The sequence below is a fragment of the Cupressus sempervirens genome, chromosome 3, assembly GCF_028749045.1.
Source record: "Cupressus sempervirens isolate cs-2001-9-10 chromosome 3, ASM2874904v1, whole genome shotgun sequence".
Lineage (NCBI taxonomy): Eukaryota > Viridiplantae > Streptophyta > Pinopsida > Cupressales > Cupressaceae > Cupressus > Cupressus sempervirens.
Genome location: NC_143120.1, coordinates 590,686,712 through 590,705,797, shown reverse-complemented (window position 1 = coordinate 590,705,797; position 19,086 = coordinate 590,686,712). Strand labels below are relative to the sequence as shown.

At 38.5% G+C, this 19,086-nt stretch overlaps 1 protein-coding gene across 1 annotated transcript; it reads left to right on the top strand.

Moving 5' to 3' along the window:
- Positions 1–1,585: 1,585 nt before the first annotated feature.
- On the top strand, positions 1,586–2,029 carry LOC149568052 (disease resistance-like protein DSC2). Its single transcript, XM_089816675.1, has one exon. The coding sequence runs from the start codon at positions 1,586–1,588 to the stop codon at positions 2,027–2,029; it is 444 nt and encodes a 147-aa protein (XP_089672801.1).
- The last annotated feature ends 17,057 nt before the right edge of the window (positions 2,030–19,086 follow it).

The following is a 19,086-nucleotide window of genomic DNA, read 5'->3' as shown; positions in this document are numbered from 1 at the left end:
TGACCTTTTTTGTACCCAAAGCTTAATTGTTCCCTATCTGGACAGGCTCGGACTTTCTCAAAAGTAGATGACATAAGGAATCTCCACAACATTTAATCCTATTTATTTTCGTTAATATAGCAGTTTGACTTTTTTCTTTTATTTTTCTTTAATTTTTCTTTCGCCTTTTTTCTCCTTGCATGTTTCGAGGAAAGGACTAAACCTCCCTCCATCATCCTAAAGTTCAGTGCCTGTGTAATTTTAGTCAACATATTATTCAGCATTCATTTTCACATGGTATAGAGGGAAAATTTGAGCTCGCCTGCACTATGATCAATTTAATTCACTCTAGCAAAGGCTCACATTTCATTAGGCACACAGCAATCAAATTCTATGCACTCTGCTCCTCTCTCTATTCTTTAAAATAACTAGTTAGAGCTTGAATTGGAATAACTCGTTAGAGCTTGAACTGGAACTAATGGCATTTTATTCAACATCTAACCAGAAAATTCAGAAATACAATGCATTCTCTGGAATAGAACCTGCTAGAGAACGAAGGAAGGTCTCTGAATCTTTGAGATTGTTTGATGTATTCATCAATCACAGAGGCACTGGCGTCAAATAAACTTCGGCAATTGAGCTTTACAATTCTCTCGGGAAATTGCGAATACATGCATTTCTTGATTCCCAAGAGAAGGAACTTGAGGATTTGTTTCCTTCTACCGTTGAGACTGCCATCCAATCTGCTAAGGTTCACATAGCCATTTTTTCAAAAAGATATGTTGAATCACGATGGTGCCTGGCTGAGCTGGTTCTTATTTTAGAAACTAAGGCCAAAATTATTCCTGCGTTTTATTAAGTGGAGCCACGGGAACTCCGCCACATTGAAAATAGAGTATATGCTGATGCATTCACGAAATATGAAGAAATTGGGAGGTAACTCGAGAAGCTTAGCCAGTGGAAAGAAGCCCTTCAAACTCTTTCATTTATAGCTGGAGAAATATTCCACGGGTAATCTTTTTGTTGTTTTGGTGGTTCTAATGTATCTAATTCTGTTTTCCCTTCAAATCTAGTTTACTATTTTTTACTTTCTCATGGAATTCTGCTTTCATTTTATAAAATTTCGAGGACAGCAATCTCATAGTAGCGGAAATACAGAGGAAACAATGTTTACATGTTGCAAAATATCCAGTAGGGCTTAATAATCTTGTGGAATAGATACGAGTACATGCTGGAAGAAAGAAAAAATAGGCCAAATCTTGGCATGGGTGGCCTGGGGAAGACAACTCTTCCAAAGAGTTGTTTAACCGAAAACATTCAAACTATTCAAAAGCAAGTTTCTTGCTTGATGTGCAAGAAGCCTTCGTGAGAAACATCTGCCTTCTTTGCAAAGCCATCTTGTCAAAGATCCCTTCCACAAAGAACAAATTTTTAGAAGTATAGAGGAAGGAACAAGCTATCTCAGTGATAGTCTACAGAGGACCTTCTTTTTAAACTTCCCAACAGTTGTAGATGACATTGATCATGTGGAGCAGTTAGATGCTCTATTGATTATGGATAATCTTAAATAAATCAGGTAATAGTCAAATTATTGTTACAATGCATGATGTTGGGAGTGGTTATATCAGCAGGGATTACTGTCGGTTATCCTTTAAAAGGAATGGACAGAAACCATGGGATACAACTCTTTTGCTGGCATGCACTTGATCAACCATTTCCATGTGCTGGGTATGAGGTACTGGTTGACCAATTTGTAATCGTGTGTGGAGGGTTACCTCTTTCTCTTCGGGTTTTGGGCCAGCTTGTTCATGGTAGATCTCATAGATATCAGGAGTTAAAATTGATTAAAGCTAGAGAGACACTGCCTCAAGATGTAAAACAAAGATTGAGAATAAGTTTCGATGCATTGGATGAAGGAAAACAGGTTTTCATGGATATTGCTTGTTTCTTTTTAGGAAAATCGAAGCACATAGTCGAAAGAATATTGTTGGAATCAGGATGGGATGCTCAAAATGCACTGGAAACACTAAAAGATAAATGTCTTGTATAAGAGAGACAAATATTCTTTGTTTTCTCGTAAAGAAGGGGACGTTGTATTGAGTATGCACGACCACCTGAGTGACTTGGGAAGAGATATGACACTTGAGCACTGCTCCCCTCCTCGCATGTGTCGTCCTCTAGCTTTGGAATCTTTGGTCTACTTGTTAGCCCTCTAAATTTGTCTTAAGTAGTATACTTTAGTTGTTGCCACATAAATTGAATAATGCACTGCTTGCTTTTGTCTAAGCAGGAATTCATGGGCTTGGAAACTATCCTTGCCAAAACCAATGTCAGGCTTTTCCATTCCATTTTCAACGATTCCACGGACTGTCATTTTACATTCTTTTTAGGCCAATCAGATAGTTGTGTTGAAACATCAGCCTCCTTACTATGACTCGAGCTTGAGCACTATGCCACAGAACAGCCAAGCTTCCCTTCATGGATTCCTCTTCAAAATTTGCTGTGTTTGAAAATATTTAGGGGACAATTCAAAACATTGTGGGACGACCACAAGCAGATATGTTAATCTTTGAAGTCAAAAATGAAATCTTTAGTAAGACTATATAGTGAAATCAGAATGTATTATGTTATGGTTGTATCCTGTCTTTTTTTTTTCTTTTAACATTGAGAGCTTTATAAACACATTTTTTGAATTTCAGTTGTCCTCATGTCTTTGAAAGACTTTCCTGAGTTGATAGGAATACCAGATATATAATTTGCTCTTAGATGCCCAAAGAATGCTAATCCAAGGAGTTGACAAGCCTCTCCAGAGTCCAGACTAAGGAGTGAGGTGGAAATTGAGATTAGCTCTAGTGAGAAGTTATAGAACAACATCTGTGAGTTTGTCTATAGAAACTAAGACCCAACTGTTTTTTGAATTAATTGAAAACCAAAATTAAAGAAAAATAATTTATTACTAATAGTGATGATATATATTTATCATCATAGTAAACCACATTGATATACGGAGAATCCAATTTTTTATCCTTACAAATAGCAAGAGGAAATGCCTTTTTAAAGAGCTTGCAATTCTTGAGAACTACAAAAAAGCTAAAAAACTCATCTTTACCTGCACTTTTGTTAGTGTAAATAAAACAATTTAACACGATAAAATTAGATCTTTAATGCATCTTAAGAAACAATAGAACTAAATGTGATCCTAAAATACAGTTCCAATTCCGTTCATGCAGATTTTTCCTTATCAGCATCAATCATCAACTAGCTGCAAAGATATACAGAGTGTATCAGGGAGTGGTGATCTTATCAACTTAGAGAGCTGGTTATAAAAAACTGTCATGAGCTTGAGGAGCTTCCAAGTACTTGCAGACTGAACCACTTGGAGAATATTAAGATTGACCCTTGTATCAAGATACAGAACATTACGCTGCCAACAACACTCATCAGTCTGTCTGTACAAAGGTGCACAAATTTGAAAAGAGTAGTAGGATGCAGAGATCTTATCAAACTTACAAAGCTGATTATTAGAAATTGTCCTGAGCTTGAGGTGTTGCCAAGTCTTTCCAGACTGAACTCCATGGAGAAGATTGAGATTGACTCTTGTGATAACTTACAGAACATTACACTGCCAACAACACTCGGCAGTTTGTCTATACAACAACGTTGTGAAGATTTGCAAAGAGTGGGAATATCCAGTGGTCTTATGAATCTTAGAGAACTGATTATTAGAAACTGTCCTGATCTTGAGGAGTTGCAAAGCCTTTTCAGACTGTGAACTACATGGATAAAATTGACATTGACTCTTGTGACAACCTACAGAGCATTACACTGCAAATACACTCATCAATTTATCTATACAAAGTTGTACGGATTTGCGGAGAGTAATAGGATGCAGTGATCTTATCAAACTTACAAAGCTGACCATCAATAAGAATCCCAAGCTTGAGGAGTTGCCAAGTTTCTCCCCAGCGAGCTGGAGTTAGAATATTGAGATTGGCTCTTGTGAAAGTTACAGAAGATTACACTGCTAGCAACACTCGTCAGTCTGTCTGTCTAAGTTGCAATGATTTCCAAAAGCTAATAGGATCCAGCGATCTTATCAAACTTACAGAGCTGATTATTAAAGAGTGTCCTCAGCGTCAGGAGTTACTGGTTCTTTCCAAACTGAGCTGCATGAAGAATTTTAAGATCGAGTCTTGTAACAAGCTACAGAAAATTACGCTGCCAAATACACTCATCAGTTTGTCTCTACAAAGTTGCAGAGGTTAGCAAAGAGTATCAGGATTGGTGACCTCAAACTTAAAGACCTGATTGTCACTGAGTGTCCTGAGCTTGCAGAGTTGCCAAGTATCTTCAGATACCTGGAGAAGATTGATATTGACGCTTGTGACAAGCTGGAGAGAATATCAGGTATGGAAGAGTTGGGCGCATTACAATGGATGCAACTCAATCATTGCAGCAATATGGTAATACGAAATTGTATTCATAAGTTGAAGGTAATGATTTCAATACTCCGTTTTAACATGCAATTATAAGTATTCTTTTGAAATTTAAATAGTAGTAGTTTTACTTCACTTTTGTGTGATGTCCCCAAAGTGGGCCCCTAACGGAAGGTGACGTAAGTCTGTCTGTGCGGTTTGTCGCTACCACGTGTTTGGGGTCCTCGCCAGTGAGGCTATCCTGGGGTTGCCCCCTTAACGCAAGGAGGTGCCGTTTACTAATAGTTTGGGCTTTTGGTGCAACAGTTACTAACTTGGTATCAGAGCCGAAGGTCTCGAGGTCGAGACCCGCGGAGCGTGGTGGGTTGTGATGTCCCCAGAGTGGGCCCCTAACGGAAGGTGACATAGGTCTGTCCGTGCGGTTTGTTGCTACCACGTGTTTGGGGTCCTCGCCAGTGAGGCTATCCTAGGGTTGTTCCCTTAACGCAGGGAGGTGCCGTTTACTAATAGTCCGGGCTTTTGGTGCAATGGTTACTAACTTCCTGTAATGTCCCTATTTTTGGAGGAGTTAATTATTAACTTAATAAAGTGATATATTTTATAAAGTCATTAAATAAAACAATCTTCTAGAGGTTGCCGGAAGGAGCAGCGAAATAATTAAAAAAGAGGCCGACCTATCGGGGAAAAAAGAATAAATAGGCATTGAGGGCTCATTGCCTATCATCGAGATTTATTATTTCTTTTTGCTACTGTGCGTTGTGGAGCCTCGGGTTTCTGCAAGTAGTCACAATTGACCATTGAGAACGAAAACTCTCAATTGGTACGCAATTTTGAGGGTGTGAAAGATCACCTGAATTATTGCAGCTATGGGAAGGATATTTCAGTCCTTTCACTTGTGCTTCATTGCTGGTTTGGAGTTTCAAGTGGAGTTGCACTATCACCATATCATCTTCAGCAGTCAGTCTCCAATATCTGACCAATCCAGGTTCTTCATTTCAATTTGTAGTTGTAACAAATTCTCAATTGTATACAGCCAATTAGGGTTTGTCTGTAATGTGCCATGTCATAATGTTTCAGTGCTGAAAATTGCATATCATATGTAAAAACATTTTGGTGATCATTGAATGAATATATTGGCACTATTTTACATCAGTTATTTAAGCAGAAAAATTTCTTAATTCAGCAATATACTTTCAGCAATGTATTAAATTTAGGGTTTTTTAGTGGCCTATTGCTAAGGGTCATTACAGTGGTATCAGAGCAAGTTTCCTGCCAGCCTAATAGGGTTTATCTAGCCAATTTACACAAGGAACCAGCATAACTAAGAATATGGCTAAGAGACATTCTCAAAGCCCATCCAAAAGTGTGCGAGATGATGAGACTTTACAGCATCAGGAGAGGCTTCTACAGTCAATAGAGGCAAGTACATAGGCAATGATGGTTATGATGCAACATTTGATTGGGAAAAATAGGAGAGATAATCATAATAATGATCAAGATGACAGAAGCATAGCAGGATCACAACATAGGACACGGTCTGGAACAGCTGATAGACCCACACGTCCTACATTTAGAGAAGAAACTCCAGCACACACACCTAATGCTATGGTAACAGATATTGTAGATGAACTCCGACAAGCGAGGAATGAGTGGGATTCATTACCAGAATATGTACAGGATGGATGGACATTTGACAGGTACCTGAACTATAGAGTTGCCAGGCAGAAGCAAGTAGATAAACACAGTGAGTTGCAACAGGTTACCAAGAAGTTGGTATTACCCACATTTGATGGCAATGGCAAAATGACTGCTCATGCTTGGATTCATAAGGTGGATACTTTCCTATCTCTGAAGACTATGACAGAATTTGAAGCACTCAAGTATGCCACTTTACACTTAGATGGGGCAGTACATGATTGGTGGACACATGGCATGATCACATTGCAACACAATCAGGTAACCACTTATCAGGAGTTTGTGGATAGATTGATAGAAAGGTTTGATAAAAAAAAATTTGAAGTTTATTTCCGAGAGTTAGCCCAGTTGAGACAATCGGGAGGCTTAGAACAATTTATCAACAACTTCCAGAAGCTTGCAGTGATGGTGCTTGACATTTCAGAAAGGAGGCTAGTCATTTTATTCACAGAGGGATTAACTGAACCACTCAAGGGGTGGGTAAAGGCCTTTGATCCTCCTACATTACAGGAAGCCATGAAGAAAACCCGCAGTATGGAGCTGCAGGAAGCCATGAAGAAAGCCCGCAGTATGGAACTTGCAGCTCCAGCAAACTGGTTAAGTTCAAAGGGTTCTTCATCATTGAGAGATAACAAAGGGGAATTCAACAAGGGTAAAGAGAAGGTTAGTGACTCAAAAGGCAAGCTAGCTACACCTTGGGATAAGGAAACACTTAATGACTTGCGCAGGAAAAAGCTATGCCTCTTTTACAAAGGTCCCTATGAGTTTGGTAATGATTGTCCTATGAGGCCTAAGGGAAAGGCTAATCGGGCGATGTGGGCTTATTACGAAGGTTCAGATTCAGACATCTTAGAGCACCATGATGAGGATCCTGATGAGGCAGAGGGTGAACAAGAGGTAGATAGTGCTGAGAAAAAAGAGGCTCCAGAGATACATTTACAGGAGGCACATCTGTCTAGTATTCAAAGAGAGGGATCTTTCAGATTTCGGGGAGTCTTGGCAGGACATAAGGTTATTACTCTATTGGATACAGGTGCCACGCATAATTTCATTGATGCACGATTTGTGAAGAGGTGTGGACTCATTACTGAGGAGTTTGAGGGACTGAGAGTCAAGGTAGTCGATGGATATACTCTTCATTGTGATAGGATGGTGCGAGATCTACCTTTGCGCCTAAACAACTATGAGTTTAAGGCGAACTATCATGTGGTCAACATGGGTGACATGGACATAGTACTTGGTATGCAATAGCTACATTCTTTGAAGGAGGTCGCCCTGAGATTGGAGGATATAGAGATACGATTCGTGGTGGATGGTAGGACTCATGTGTTGAAGGCTATCCGTAATGGTGATGTCAGGACTATCTCATTTAGGCGGTTGGAGAGATTAGCCAGGCATAATAATATAGAGTAGGCGGCAATATGCGCCTTGATGCCTACCCAGGAAGAGCAGCATAAGACTGAATATTATCCAGATATTCAGAAATTGAGAATCAAGTATGAGAAGGATTTTAGCGAGATTCCACCAAGTAGGCCACCAAACAGAGGCATTGAGCACATTATTGAGCTGGAGGAAGGCGCTAAGCCTATCATGATCACACCATGCTGGCACCCAAAACGACTCAAAGATGAGATCGAGAGGACCATCAAAGAGTTTCTAGCAATGGGACACATCAAACCAAGTAAGTCACCTTTTGCATCTTATGTTGTTTTGGTAAAAAAGAAGGATGGTACTCTACGAATGTGTATTGATTACAGGGTGTTGAATAAGAGAACTATAAAGAATAGGTATCCCATCCCACGCATTGATGAGTTGATAGACGAATTGCATGGGGCTTGTTATTTCACAAAAATTGATTTGAGATCAGGCTATCACCAGATTAGAGTTCGAGAGCAGGATATTGAGAAAATTGCTTTCAGGTGTCATTATGGGCACTTTGAGTTTGTAGTCATGCCTTTTGGTTTGACTAATGCACCTGCCACTTTTCAATCCACTATGAACAAGGTCTTCCACCATCAGTTGAGGAAATTTGTGCTGGTATTCTTCGATGATATTTTGATCTATAGCAAGACATGGCAGGAACATTTAGAGCACTTGGAGACAGTATTGAACATTTTACAGAGGGAGTCCTTGTATGCCAAGGAGTCCAAATGTGATTTGGGGATGACAGAATTGTTGTATTTTGGACACATCATTAGTGCCGAAGGAGTGCGAATGGATCCTAAAAAGATCTGTGCTATTGTTGATTGGCCACCACCAGAGAACCTTACACAGTTAAGAGGGTTCCTTGGTCTATGTGCATTCTATCACAAGTTTTTCAGTGGCTACTCACGACATGCAGCGCCCATGACAATTTGCTGAAGAAAGGGGCATTTGTGTGGACTTGGGAGGCACAGGAGTGTTTTATGTGGTTCAAGGAAATAATGACTAGATGCCCAGTATTAGCACTGCCTGATTTCATGAAGCCATTTGAACTTCAATGTGATGCTTTTGGAGAGGGAGTTGGTGTTGTACTCATGCAGGACAAGCATCCTATAGCGTATGAGAGTAGGAAACTCAGAGGGCTTGAGAGATCATTCAACATATATGATAAGGAGATGTTGGCCATCATGCATGCCTTGGCCAAATTCAGACAGTATCTTGTGAGCAGCAAATTTTGTATTAAAACTGATCATAATAGTTTGAGGCACCTTTTAGGACAGCAGGACCTGAATGATCGTCAAGAGAAGTGGGTGAGTAAGTTACAAGCATATGATTTTGATATCACATATGTTAAGGGGATACAGAATATTGTTGCAGATGCTTTATCTCGTAGGCCACACCTTACTATGATTCAGATATTAGAGGATTGGCGACACTTGATTGTAGCAGAATATGCCAAAGACATGTAGGCCTCTGCTATAGTGGAGGGAACAACAATCGACACCAGATACACTCTCATAGAGGATTTGATCATTTACAAGAACAAGATTTACTTAGTCCCAGGATTGAAAGTGAAGCAGTTGATTTTGAGAGCATTCCATAATTCACCTACAGCAGGCCATCCTGGGTATTTCAAGACTTACAGGTTAGTACAAGAACGGTTCACTTGGAAGGGACTTAAGGCTAATGTTTTGCAGTATGTGCGTGAGTGTCATGTTTGCCAGCAGAATAAACAAGAGCACACTTATCCAGCAGGGCTCCTATAGCCACTTTCTATTCCTGACAGGAAGTGGGAGTGCATCTCTATGGATTTTATCACGGGCTTGCCCAGGGCCCAGGGGCGCAATTGTATTTATGTGGTGGTGGATAAGCTAACAAAATATGCTCACTTCTTCCCTATCGCTACTACATACTCAGCAACTCAAGTGGCAGAGGTCTTCTTTAGAGAGGTTTTTAGATTACATGGTTTGCCTCAGAGCATTGTGAGTGACAGGGACAGCCGCTTCATGAGTCACTTTTGCCAGGAGATATTTCGATTATGTGGCACTGAGCTTACACCTAGCACCAATTATCACCCACAGACCGATGGTCAAACGGAGATTGTAAACAAATGGGTGGAAGGGTATTTGAGGAATTATGTGGCAGATCAACAATGAGCTTGAGTCAAATGGATATATCTCTGTGAGTATTGTTACAATACTACATATCATATGACTATACAAATGACACCCTTCATGGCACTTTATGGTTATGAGGCACCTAGTTTCTTAGATTTGTTGTTGGGAGACAGTCGAGTACCCCGTGCAGGTGAACTATTACAAGAAAGTAAGGATATAGTTGCTACTCTCAGAGACAACATTGCTAGAGCTCAAAACCAGCAAAAGCAATATGCAGACAAGAAGAGGACTGAGCGTAGCTTCGAGGTAAATGAGATGGTTTACCTCATGTTGCAGCCATATAAGCAGTCCACTCTCAAGAAGAGTGGTGCAAAGAAACTCAAGCCACGCTATTATGGACCATTTAGGATCATCAGGCGAGTGGGTGAGGTGGCTTATGAGTTGGAGCTTCCCATAGATAGTAGAGTGCACAATGTGTTTCATGTATCACGCCTCAAAAAGGCGTTGGGTCAGAATGTGATGCCTTCTACAGTATTACCTCCCTTGGATAATGAGGGGAAACTGATCTTAGTGCCAGAATCCATTTTGGATAGTAGAGAGAAGCAGCTTCGCAGGAGAGTAATCAGAGAGTATCTAGTTAAGTGGAAAGATTTACCTGTTGAAGATGCTACTTGGGAGGGAGAAATGATTTTGCAGCATCTAGCATTAAGATTGCTTGAGGCCAAGCAATTTTAGGAGGGGTGGACCTGTAATGTCCCTATTTTTGGAGGAGTTTATTATTTACTTAATAAAGTGATATATTTTATAAAGTCATTAAATAAAACAATCTTCTGGAGGTTGCTGGAAGGAGCAGAGAAATAATTAAAAAAGAGGCCAACCTATCAGGGAAAAAAGAATAAATAGGCACTGAGGGCTCATTGCCTATCATCGAGATTTATTATTTCTTTTTGCTGATGTGCGTTGTGGAGCCTAGGGTTTCTGCAAGTAGTCACAATTGGCCATTGAGAACGAAAACTCTCAATTGGTACGCAATTTTGAGGGTGTGAAAGATCACCTGAATTATTGCAGCTGTGAGAAGGATATTTCAGTCCTTTCACTTGTGCTTAATTGTTGGTTTGGAGTTTCAAGTGGAGTTGCACTTTCACCATATCATCTTCAGCAGTCAATCTCCAGCATCTGATCAATCCAGGTTCTTCATTTCAGTTTGTAGTTGTAACAAGTTCTCAATTGTATACAGCCAGTTAGGGTTTGTCTGTAATGTGCCATGTTATAATGTTTCAGTGCTGAAAATTGCATATCATATGTAAAAACATTGATTATTGAATGAATATATTAGCACTACTTTACATCAGTTATTTAAGCAGAAAAAATTCTTAATTCAGCAATATACTTTCAGCAATGTATTAAATTTAGGGTTTTTTAGTGGCCTATTGGAAAGGGTCATTACATTTTGACCTTCAGTTTTATTGTCATTTTTTCTTACAAGATAATCTATATTTTTCCTTTTGATGGAGGATTTTTCATATTCAAATTTGTTTTAGCTGTCCATTTGTCAAATTCGCCTAGGGCACAATAACAGCCTCATATGTTATGATGTTGGAGCCTTGCATTTATCAAGGACTTGATCATTAAGAGATTTTCAGTAATGTCCCCTTTTTGGGACATTAGAAAACTTAAGGACACATTTATATGATATTAAAATTGACTATGAAAGCATGACTCAAAATATAAAAGGGTCAATTTAATATTATAAAATGGACTAAAAAGGAGGAGAGATAAGACGAAAAGCCAAGAGGGGAGTCGAAGAGTCACAGCTATGAGGATAAAAGGAGAAGAGACTCTTTCATTTGGCATGCTTGACTTATGATTCAGATTTCAGTTCTCTCTTGCGAGAGTTATTCAAGAAAGCTTCAACTTTCAGCCAGTGTGAGAATGTAGCCCCTTGTACCGGTAGACAATGGACGCAAACCCATTGTCCGTGGAGACATCACTTCAAATGTCTCTTATGCGCTTACATGTTCTTCTCTTAGTGTTCCAATCTGACTATAAAACTGTGTTTAAGATTGGATTCTGAATGTTGGTTATTGTATTGCTGTTGTCTAATGTAATAACATGCTTTTGATGAATTTTATGAGAGTTGTCTAGTTTTATATTGTGGGTCTGTAATGCATTTCATATGCTTGAATCTTGTGTATCTTTTGAGAAAGAACAATTCAATATCTATTGGAAAATCGACTGTTTCTTTTGTTGTTTCGTAATATATCTGCCTATGTTTAGATGTTGATTATATGTTGAGAAAGAAAAATCGGGTATCTGTTTGGGATATTTCAGTGGTATCAGAGCATCGAACTACCAACCTATGGGGTTAAGAAATAAATATACAAGCTCTGAGTTTGGTAAAATCTCATCAAACCGACATATTTGTAAGGAGCTGGTTTGATTCAGAAATATCACTAAAGAATTTAAGATTGTTTTTATCTAAGGTTTGGTACTCTAAAGATTACTCTCAAAACTTTAAAGGAGTAAATGAAGTTGACAATGCTGGATAGATTTTCTACAGATAGTTTTACATTTAGAATTCATACAGGGATGTTTCTACATCCAGGGTTTTCCCATATTTATAGAGCCAGTATTCCTTGTGAGGTTACATCAGATTCAATTGATTGGCAGTAGTTGTGCACGATTTTCTATTAAACAACTAGAAAGCAGTATGGTGCCCTTTGAAGACTTACGGCTGACAGCAGAGCATAAGCAGTTGTAGTGAATGGTTTCCTAAACGGAGTCTTATTCAGGGTGGGTAATAAGTAATAGCATGTTAGTATCAGTATAAATCTCCTTGGATTTGGCAAATAGACAGGATACAGGCAGTCGAGGGACAAGCTCTTGGGTCCAAAACATGGGTGTTTGGATACAAGCTCAGTGGACGGCAATTGAAGCTAGTTGTTCAAGGAACCGTCAGCATAGTGCCATTATAACAACAGGTAATCTCTAGGTCTCATCTACAGTTGCGTTAAATACCAATCGAGTGACATGGTTATCTTCTCATAGACTCAGGTAGAAATCCAAGGTTACTAACAAGGTTGGAGACTGCATTTTCGTGGTCTATGTTCAGTGGTAGGAGTAGGGAAATCAACTACACCCAGTCAACAATATCTGAACTGAACATATAGAAGATATCAACAAGCGTAGAAGAGATATATTCGAATGGAGAAGGATAGATGACTGCTTAACAAAACCATTATCGAATTGGCCATGAGAAGTTATAGTGACGAATTGGAATAGTCGAGCTTGGGCGAGATAAGATTCTAAGAATTCGGAACTGTTGCATGCCTAAACTGTAGGCGAGTGGTTCTAGAAACAAATTTTAGTTGCCAAGCGCAATAGTAGGTCACCAAAATCAAAATCACGAGTCAAGGAGCACACTAGTTGTAATGCCTGAGTAGAGCAGAGAAACTGTTACCATGGGAATCGTGAAAAGAATACTACCTTTCTATTCGAACAACATCTTGTATTCCAGGCGAATTAGGGGAATAGTCTTGAATAGAAGGAAACATAATAGCTCTAACGGTAAGAATATTTGGTAACGAGTTGTTTGGTAACCGTTATGGTATGTAGAAGAAATGTCGCTGAAAAATACGCTTGTCATTAAGAATTTGCAGAAGGCAAACATTGAGTCTGTATACGTGGATGGATAAAGATGCATTAGGGAAATACTGAGAAGTTAAGTATTGAACATCTATAGGAGATTCAAGGGTGTTGATGTACCAGCCAGTGTGGTAAAGAGTGCTCCAAGTTTTTGTATTGTTTGACATATCAAAAGGAAAGCTCACTTCAGTTCGCTCAGCTTCTTCCACATTATCCACAAGTGGCAACACCAAAGATGCTTACAAGGACCTCAGTATACCAAGTGAAATCAATATCAATGGCAAAGTTCACTTCACATGAAGTGATTTATCTTCAACGAGGCGACAATGAGAAAGCGAAAGAAATATATTTTAAAGAATTTGATCCACAATGCCATCAACTCTCTGACAACAGCAATGTTGACAGGCTTCGAGACTTTATAAAGCACGATTATGTGGAAAAGGTATACGGCTGACAGAGGTGGTGATAAACCGCCGTAAGGAAAAATGGGTGATAGAGATGATGCCTATGAAAATAGGCGACCTAATTCATACAAGGAAAACTCTCGTAGTCCTCCTTATGAGGATCAATATGCAGAGCATCGTTATAGTAATCAATGATCGAGGTCAGTACAATGATAGAGGATATGACAATAGAAGAAATAGTTACAATGAAAAAAGAAGTCTAGAGCAATATGAATCAAATAGAAGCAGGAATGATGGAAGTTATTAGGACAATCGACAATATGATGATACTTACAAGACAAGTCCAGGACAGGATACTCGGCGATATCATGATAACTATAGGAAAACTCTAAAAAACTTTGACAGTATGGGTGATAGAAAGAAATTTGAAGACCATCATTATCCTGATGCACCTGATAGACATCGACCTGAGGAGCGATCACCAAATTACCAGAGGGATTTCAGCCCACCTCCTATTCAACCTATAAGGGATATTTTGGGTGAAAATGGTATTGCTTCACAAATGGCTTTTCACAAGATTACAGATCAACATCACCACTTACTAGATCCAAGTAATGGTGCTTGGACACCATACTCTGTTGAAGGTTAAAGCGTTACAATGTCTAGTCAATTTGCAGCAAGTGTCAATTTCGTTGAACAGTGTATACCACCTTAGAATGTATTGTCTTCTGCCTTAGCACTTGGTACTGAACGAATTGTAATGAATTCCCTTCAATCATAGTTTGATACCCAAATTCTGGGCCCTTATCCTCATTTCCAAAATGATTGTATTGGACAAATTCATAATGAGTATCTGCACCAGTATGTTGAAGATCAATGTGTTGAGCTCTGTGTTAGTCAAGCTAGTTGGAATGTAGTTTATCATGAAGGATTGGAGGATCTCTCCTTCACTAAATATGGTGGAAAATGGTCTTCTTTAATTCAGCACGAGACATGTAATATAGAGAAAATGCAACACCCTAAAACAAAACTAGAAAAGAAAGCAGCCTCCTTAAAATTGGAGAATATTTGGGAAAAGAATGAAGATACTTCACCCATCACGTCTAGTGTTCAGAAAATCGAAAACCAAAAATGGTATTACAAAACAGAGGTACTTGATATGTATGTTGATGACAAAAAACTCCCTCCAAAGATTCAAAAAGAATTAGCTTTCAGTGATTTCATGAATTTCCATCCAAAACTCCAAAATAAGACCGAAATGGCAAAAAGAAAGTATTTTGTATTAGCTCAAGATCTCCTTGCAAAAGACCAGTGCAAAGATGTGTGTGAAGAATTTCTAGCAGACCAAAATCATCTAATAGAGGATCTTGAAAAAGAAGAGCAGTCAACCACTATTGATTTGCAGCCATCTCGTGATCACGTAGAAGATGTTACACAAGATACAAGTTTCTACGTTGGTGAATTGGACGTTAGCTTTGACAAGCAAGTTGATGAGGTCGGTTGCACACGAGATAATAGCAAGTAGGAATCTTTGTATGATGAACCATATATTTCTGACACTCGTGACATGAATTTAGGCGAACAATCTAAGATGACACTACAAGACAATGAACCACTTCAACATGATAATAATGAAATGCATAGCTTAAAGAACCAGCTTAAGGTTAGTGAAGACACGGTTGTGGTATCTTTGGTACGTTATGACAGCACTCACAAGATGGTTGAAAATCTTTATAGGAAGGCTCAAAGGAAGTGTTAGGAGATTGACCCATTGCTAATTTGCAGGTGGTCAAACAGCTTTTGAAACTATGAAACCAGATTATTTATGTTTGTTTTCCGACAGGGATTATATTCTTAATGTTGTTGAAATATATGTGGATCAATCGAATAGAGAAAGGGATGAGATTAAGGACTCAACAGGAAGCTTAAGTATGCTCGTGAGACATTGGATGATACTCAGTTTTCACTTCAGGAAGCAGAAAATCAGATCAAGATCCCGAACCATTTTTGGGAACATGAGGATAAAGAGAGGCAGGAGTTTTTCCACGTAGTAATTGATGAACTTGATAGCATTCAGCAAACGTATGACTTGGATAGCTGCCCCAAACGATCAAGTACCAAAACTTCAAATCACATTCAACTTGTAGACAACCCTTTGTTTGAAGTAGATGTTGACTGGACTTCTAATAATCCTCTTTTTGGGATAAATGAGGGAACTCCTTTTGATTGCCATGAAGAGGATGATTCTGATTGCAAGATATGGAATCCTGGTATGGTTCCTAGCAGTGAATCTTGGTCACAGGATGGGAGTAGTGATTTGACTACTAACGCTTATCATTGGATCAGTCCAAATATGGTTTCCTATTTCATCCCATACAGGAGTTAGATGGATTTCCTACATCAGCCATTGGATAGATCTTGGTGGAGTATTGATGAGAGTTATGTTTCAATCACAAGGAACGGTTTTTTAGCTTCACTCTTATTCATAGTACCTATATACCCAGAGGTTCTCCAGATTGATGATGATAGTATGGTATTTGATGCTCTCATGGTGTTATTTTCAATATTTGAGCAGCTTGTTTCTTACATCATCCATTTAGGTCTAGGTGTCACCATCTACTGGGTTATGCATAGCTCATTGATACATTTCTATCTTATCATATCAGCTGGTTACGACAATGGGGGTTTGGGATCTAAGTGTTGATCATTTGTATCTATGGCTTGTTGAGGACTTTCTTGTAGTTCTATTCAGTTTGAAGCTGGATGCAATGATGATCAGAGTTGTACAATTTACAGGTGCAGCGATATTTATAGACTTAAATGGGATCCAAGGAGCCAGTTAATGGATGAACTGCAGACTGACACCTTGCTTCACAATGTGGCAGGACTTGTTTTCATATTGGACTACACCTATAGAGTCATATAGGATCCTGGTACTGATTGCTTGAGGACAAGCAATCTCGAGGAGGGAAGATTTGTAATGTCCCCTTTTTTGGACATTAGAAAACTTAAAGGACACATTTATATGATATTAAAATTGACTATGAAAGCATGACTCAAAATATAAAAGGGTCAATTTAATATCATAAAGTGAGTTAAAAAGGACAAGGAGAGATAAAGTCGAAAATCCAGGAGGGGAGTCGAAGAGAGGAGAAGAGACTCTTTCAATTGGCATGCTTGATTTATGATTCAGATTTCAATTCTCTCTTGTGAGAGTTATTCAAGAAAGCTTCAGCTTTCAGCCAATATAAGGGCGTAGCCCCTCGTACCAGTAGGCAGTGGATGCAAACCTATTGTCTGTGGAGATGTCACTTCAGATGTCTCGTATGTGCTTATAGGTTCTTCTCTTAGTGTTCCAATCTGACTATAAAACTGTGTTTAAGATTGGATTCTGAATGTTGGTTATTGTATTGCTGTTGTATAATGCAATAACATGTTTTTGATGAAATTTATGAGAGTTGTATGGTTTTATATTGTGGGTCTGTAATGCATTTTTATATGGTTGAATCCTGAGTATCATTTTGAGAAAGAAGATTTAATTTCTATTGAAAAATCAACTGGTTTTTTTGCCGTTTCGTAATATATCTGCCTATGTTTAAATGTTGATTATATGTTGAGAAAGAAAAATAGGATCATATCCGTTTGGAATATTTCATTTTCAACTACTAACAAACCAAGAACCCATTAACATAGTATATACTTTCATTAACCAATGTTTTAAATGAATGTAACTGAAAAGAATTTACCATGGATGAACTGAACTTTTTTTGGCTTTTATTTCAGAGTATGCCATGGAAACTGAACGTGATTGGAAGAGCAGTGGATGGAGCCGAATCAAGTTTAAACAAATATCTGTTTTCTGAAGCTCGTATTGACGCCTATGCAGTCACTGATATTCTTACTCAAAATGATATTCTTACTCAAAAGGAGGCTGGAATGGACAAAGAGGATTGGCACAAAACATGGGAAGTAATGAGGGCAGCTGTTATTAGATGCTATGTGGTTGTGGTTGATGGCTCTAATTCAGTAGAGGGTATAAATAACAACCTTAAACTCTTTTGTAACAAGGAAAATATCTATGAGACCTGGCCTCAGGTAGGTGAAGGAGAATGGATATTTACAATGCTAAAAAGTGATGATTTCAAAGATGATGATTATATAACTTTTTATGTGGAATATATTTTAATTAGCCAAGGAATACTGAAGAAAGCGTTTCGAGTAGAGGTGATGAAAGGTGAAGAGTGGAAAGGTTTGGATGTGTTGCATATGATCATTGATAGGCTACATCAATAAGGGGTTTTAAATAGAAGTTAAGAAAGGTACAGAGAGTTGAAGAGCTAAAAAGAGTGGGTGTGTTATATACAATTGCTGATAAGCTACCTCCTCTTCTCATTTATGTGCATCAAATGTTTAAGCATGAAAAGGGAAGGCCAAAAAATGCAGTGACAGCAATCCAGAAAGCCCAAGATTCTGCAACCATGTAAAGGATGTGTCACTGTTTTCATATGGAAGATTAAGGCCTAGCGCCAAAAAGAGTCTTGATCCTCTTTCTGGAGATTAGTGAGGCCCGAAACAAGTGCCAGTAATTCGAAGGGGACAATTGAGTACAAAAAAAGGTTTATCAGATGAGGCATTTATAGTTTCTGTTATGGTCAATGGAGTATAGATTATTACAAATAGTATATGAAATCCAGAATTTGCAGTAAATTAGTAGCTTTTTTGTTTACCACCCTAATGTCTTGAGAACTAGCTTCCAAGAATTGTTTGTAATCTCAAAACTTGTTTTTTTTTACAGACATTATAACATGTGCTATGATATTTTGACTTCTGAAGGTTAACCACAAAAGATACCTTTTTGGGTGGGATACTCAATGCCAGCCCCTAAGCCAATCTGAAAATCATTTTAATTTGCTGACCTCACAGATCAATATTATGCCTTCTCTTGCTTCATAGTGCAAGCAGGCCCTCTGGCAATCTGGAGAGCCATCTCAAATGCCAAACATACAGCAACCAAAAATATTCACCCAACACTTGCACTAAAAAATGAGCAATTTATCAGATGTTCTCTCTTAATTGTTTTTACATTCCGACTAAAAAAATCTTTCATCATCTAATTAATATCTTTTTCCTTAGGAAAGGAAGGGGAAAAAAGGATAGATATCCAGATTCAGTTTTATTCATGTGGTGCACCCAATGAAAATGCAAAGTAAGACACATAATATCAACATGTGCGATGCTCATCTTTGAATGGATGTTGATAAGGGGAACAGGTTAAAGGTTAAAGGTTCATGGAGAAATGTTGTGGCAATTCCTAAGACATCTCTTGTCTATCCCTAATTTAATGCTGTACGGTATGCCAATCTAAATGTCAAAATAAGAGTCAATTTT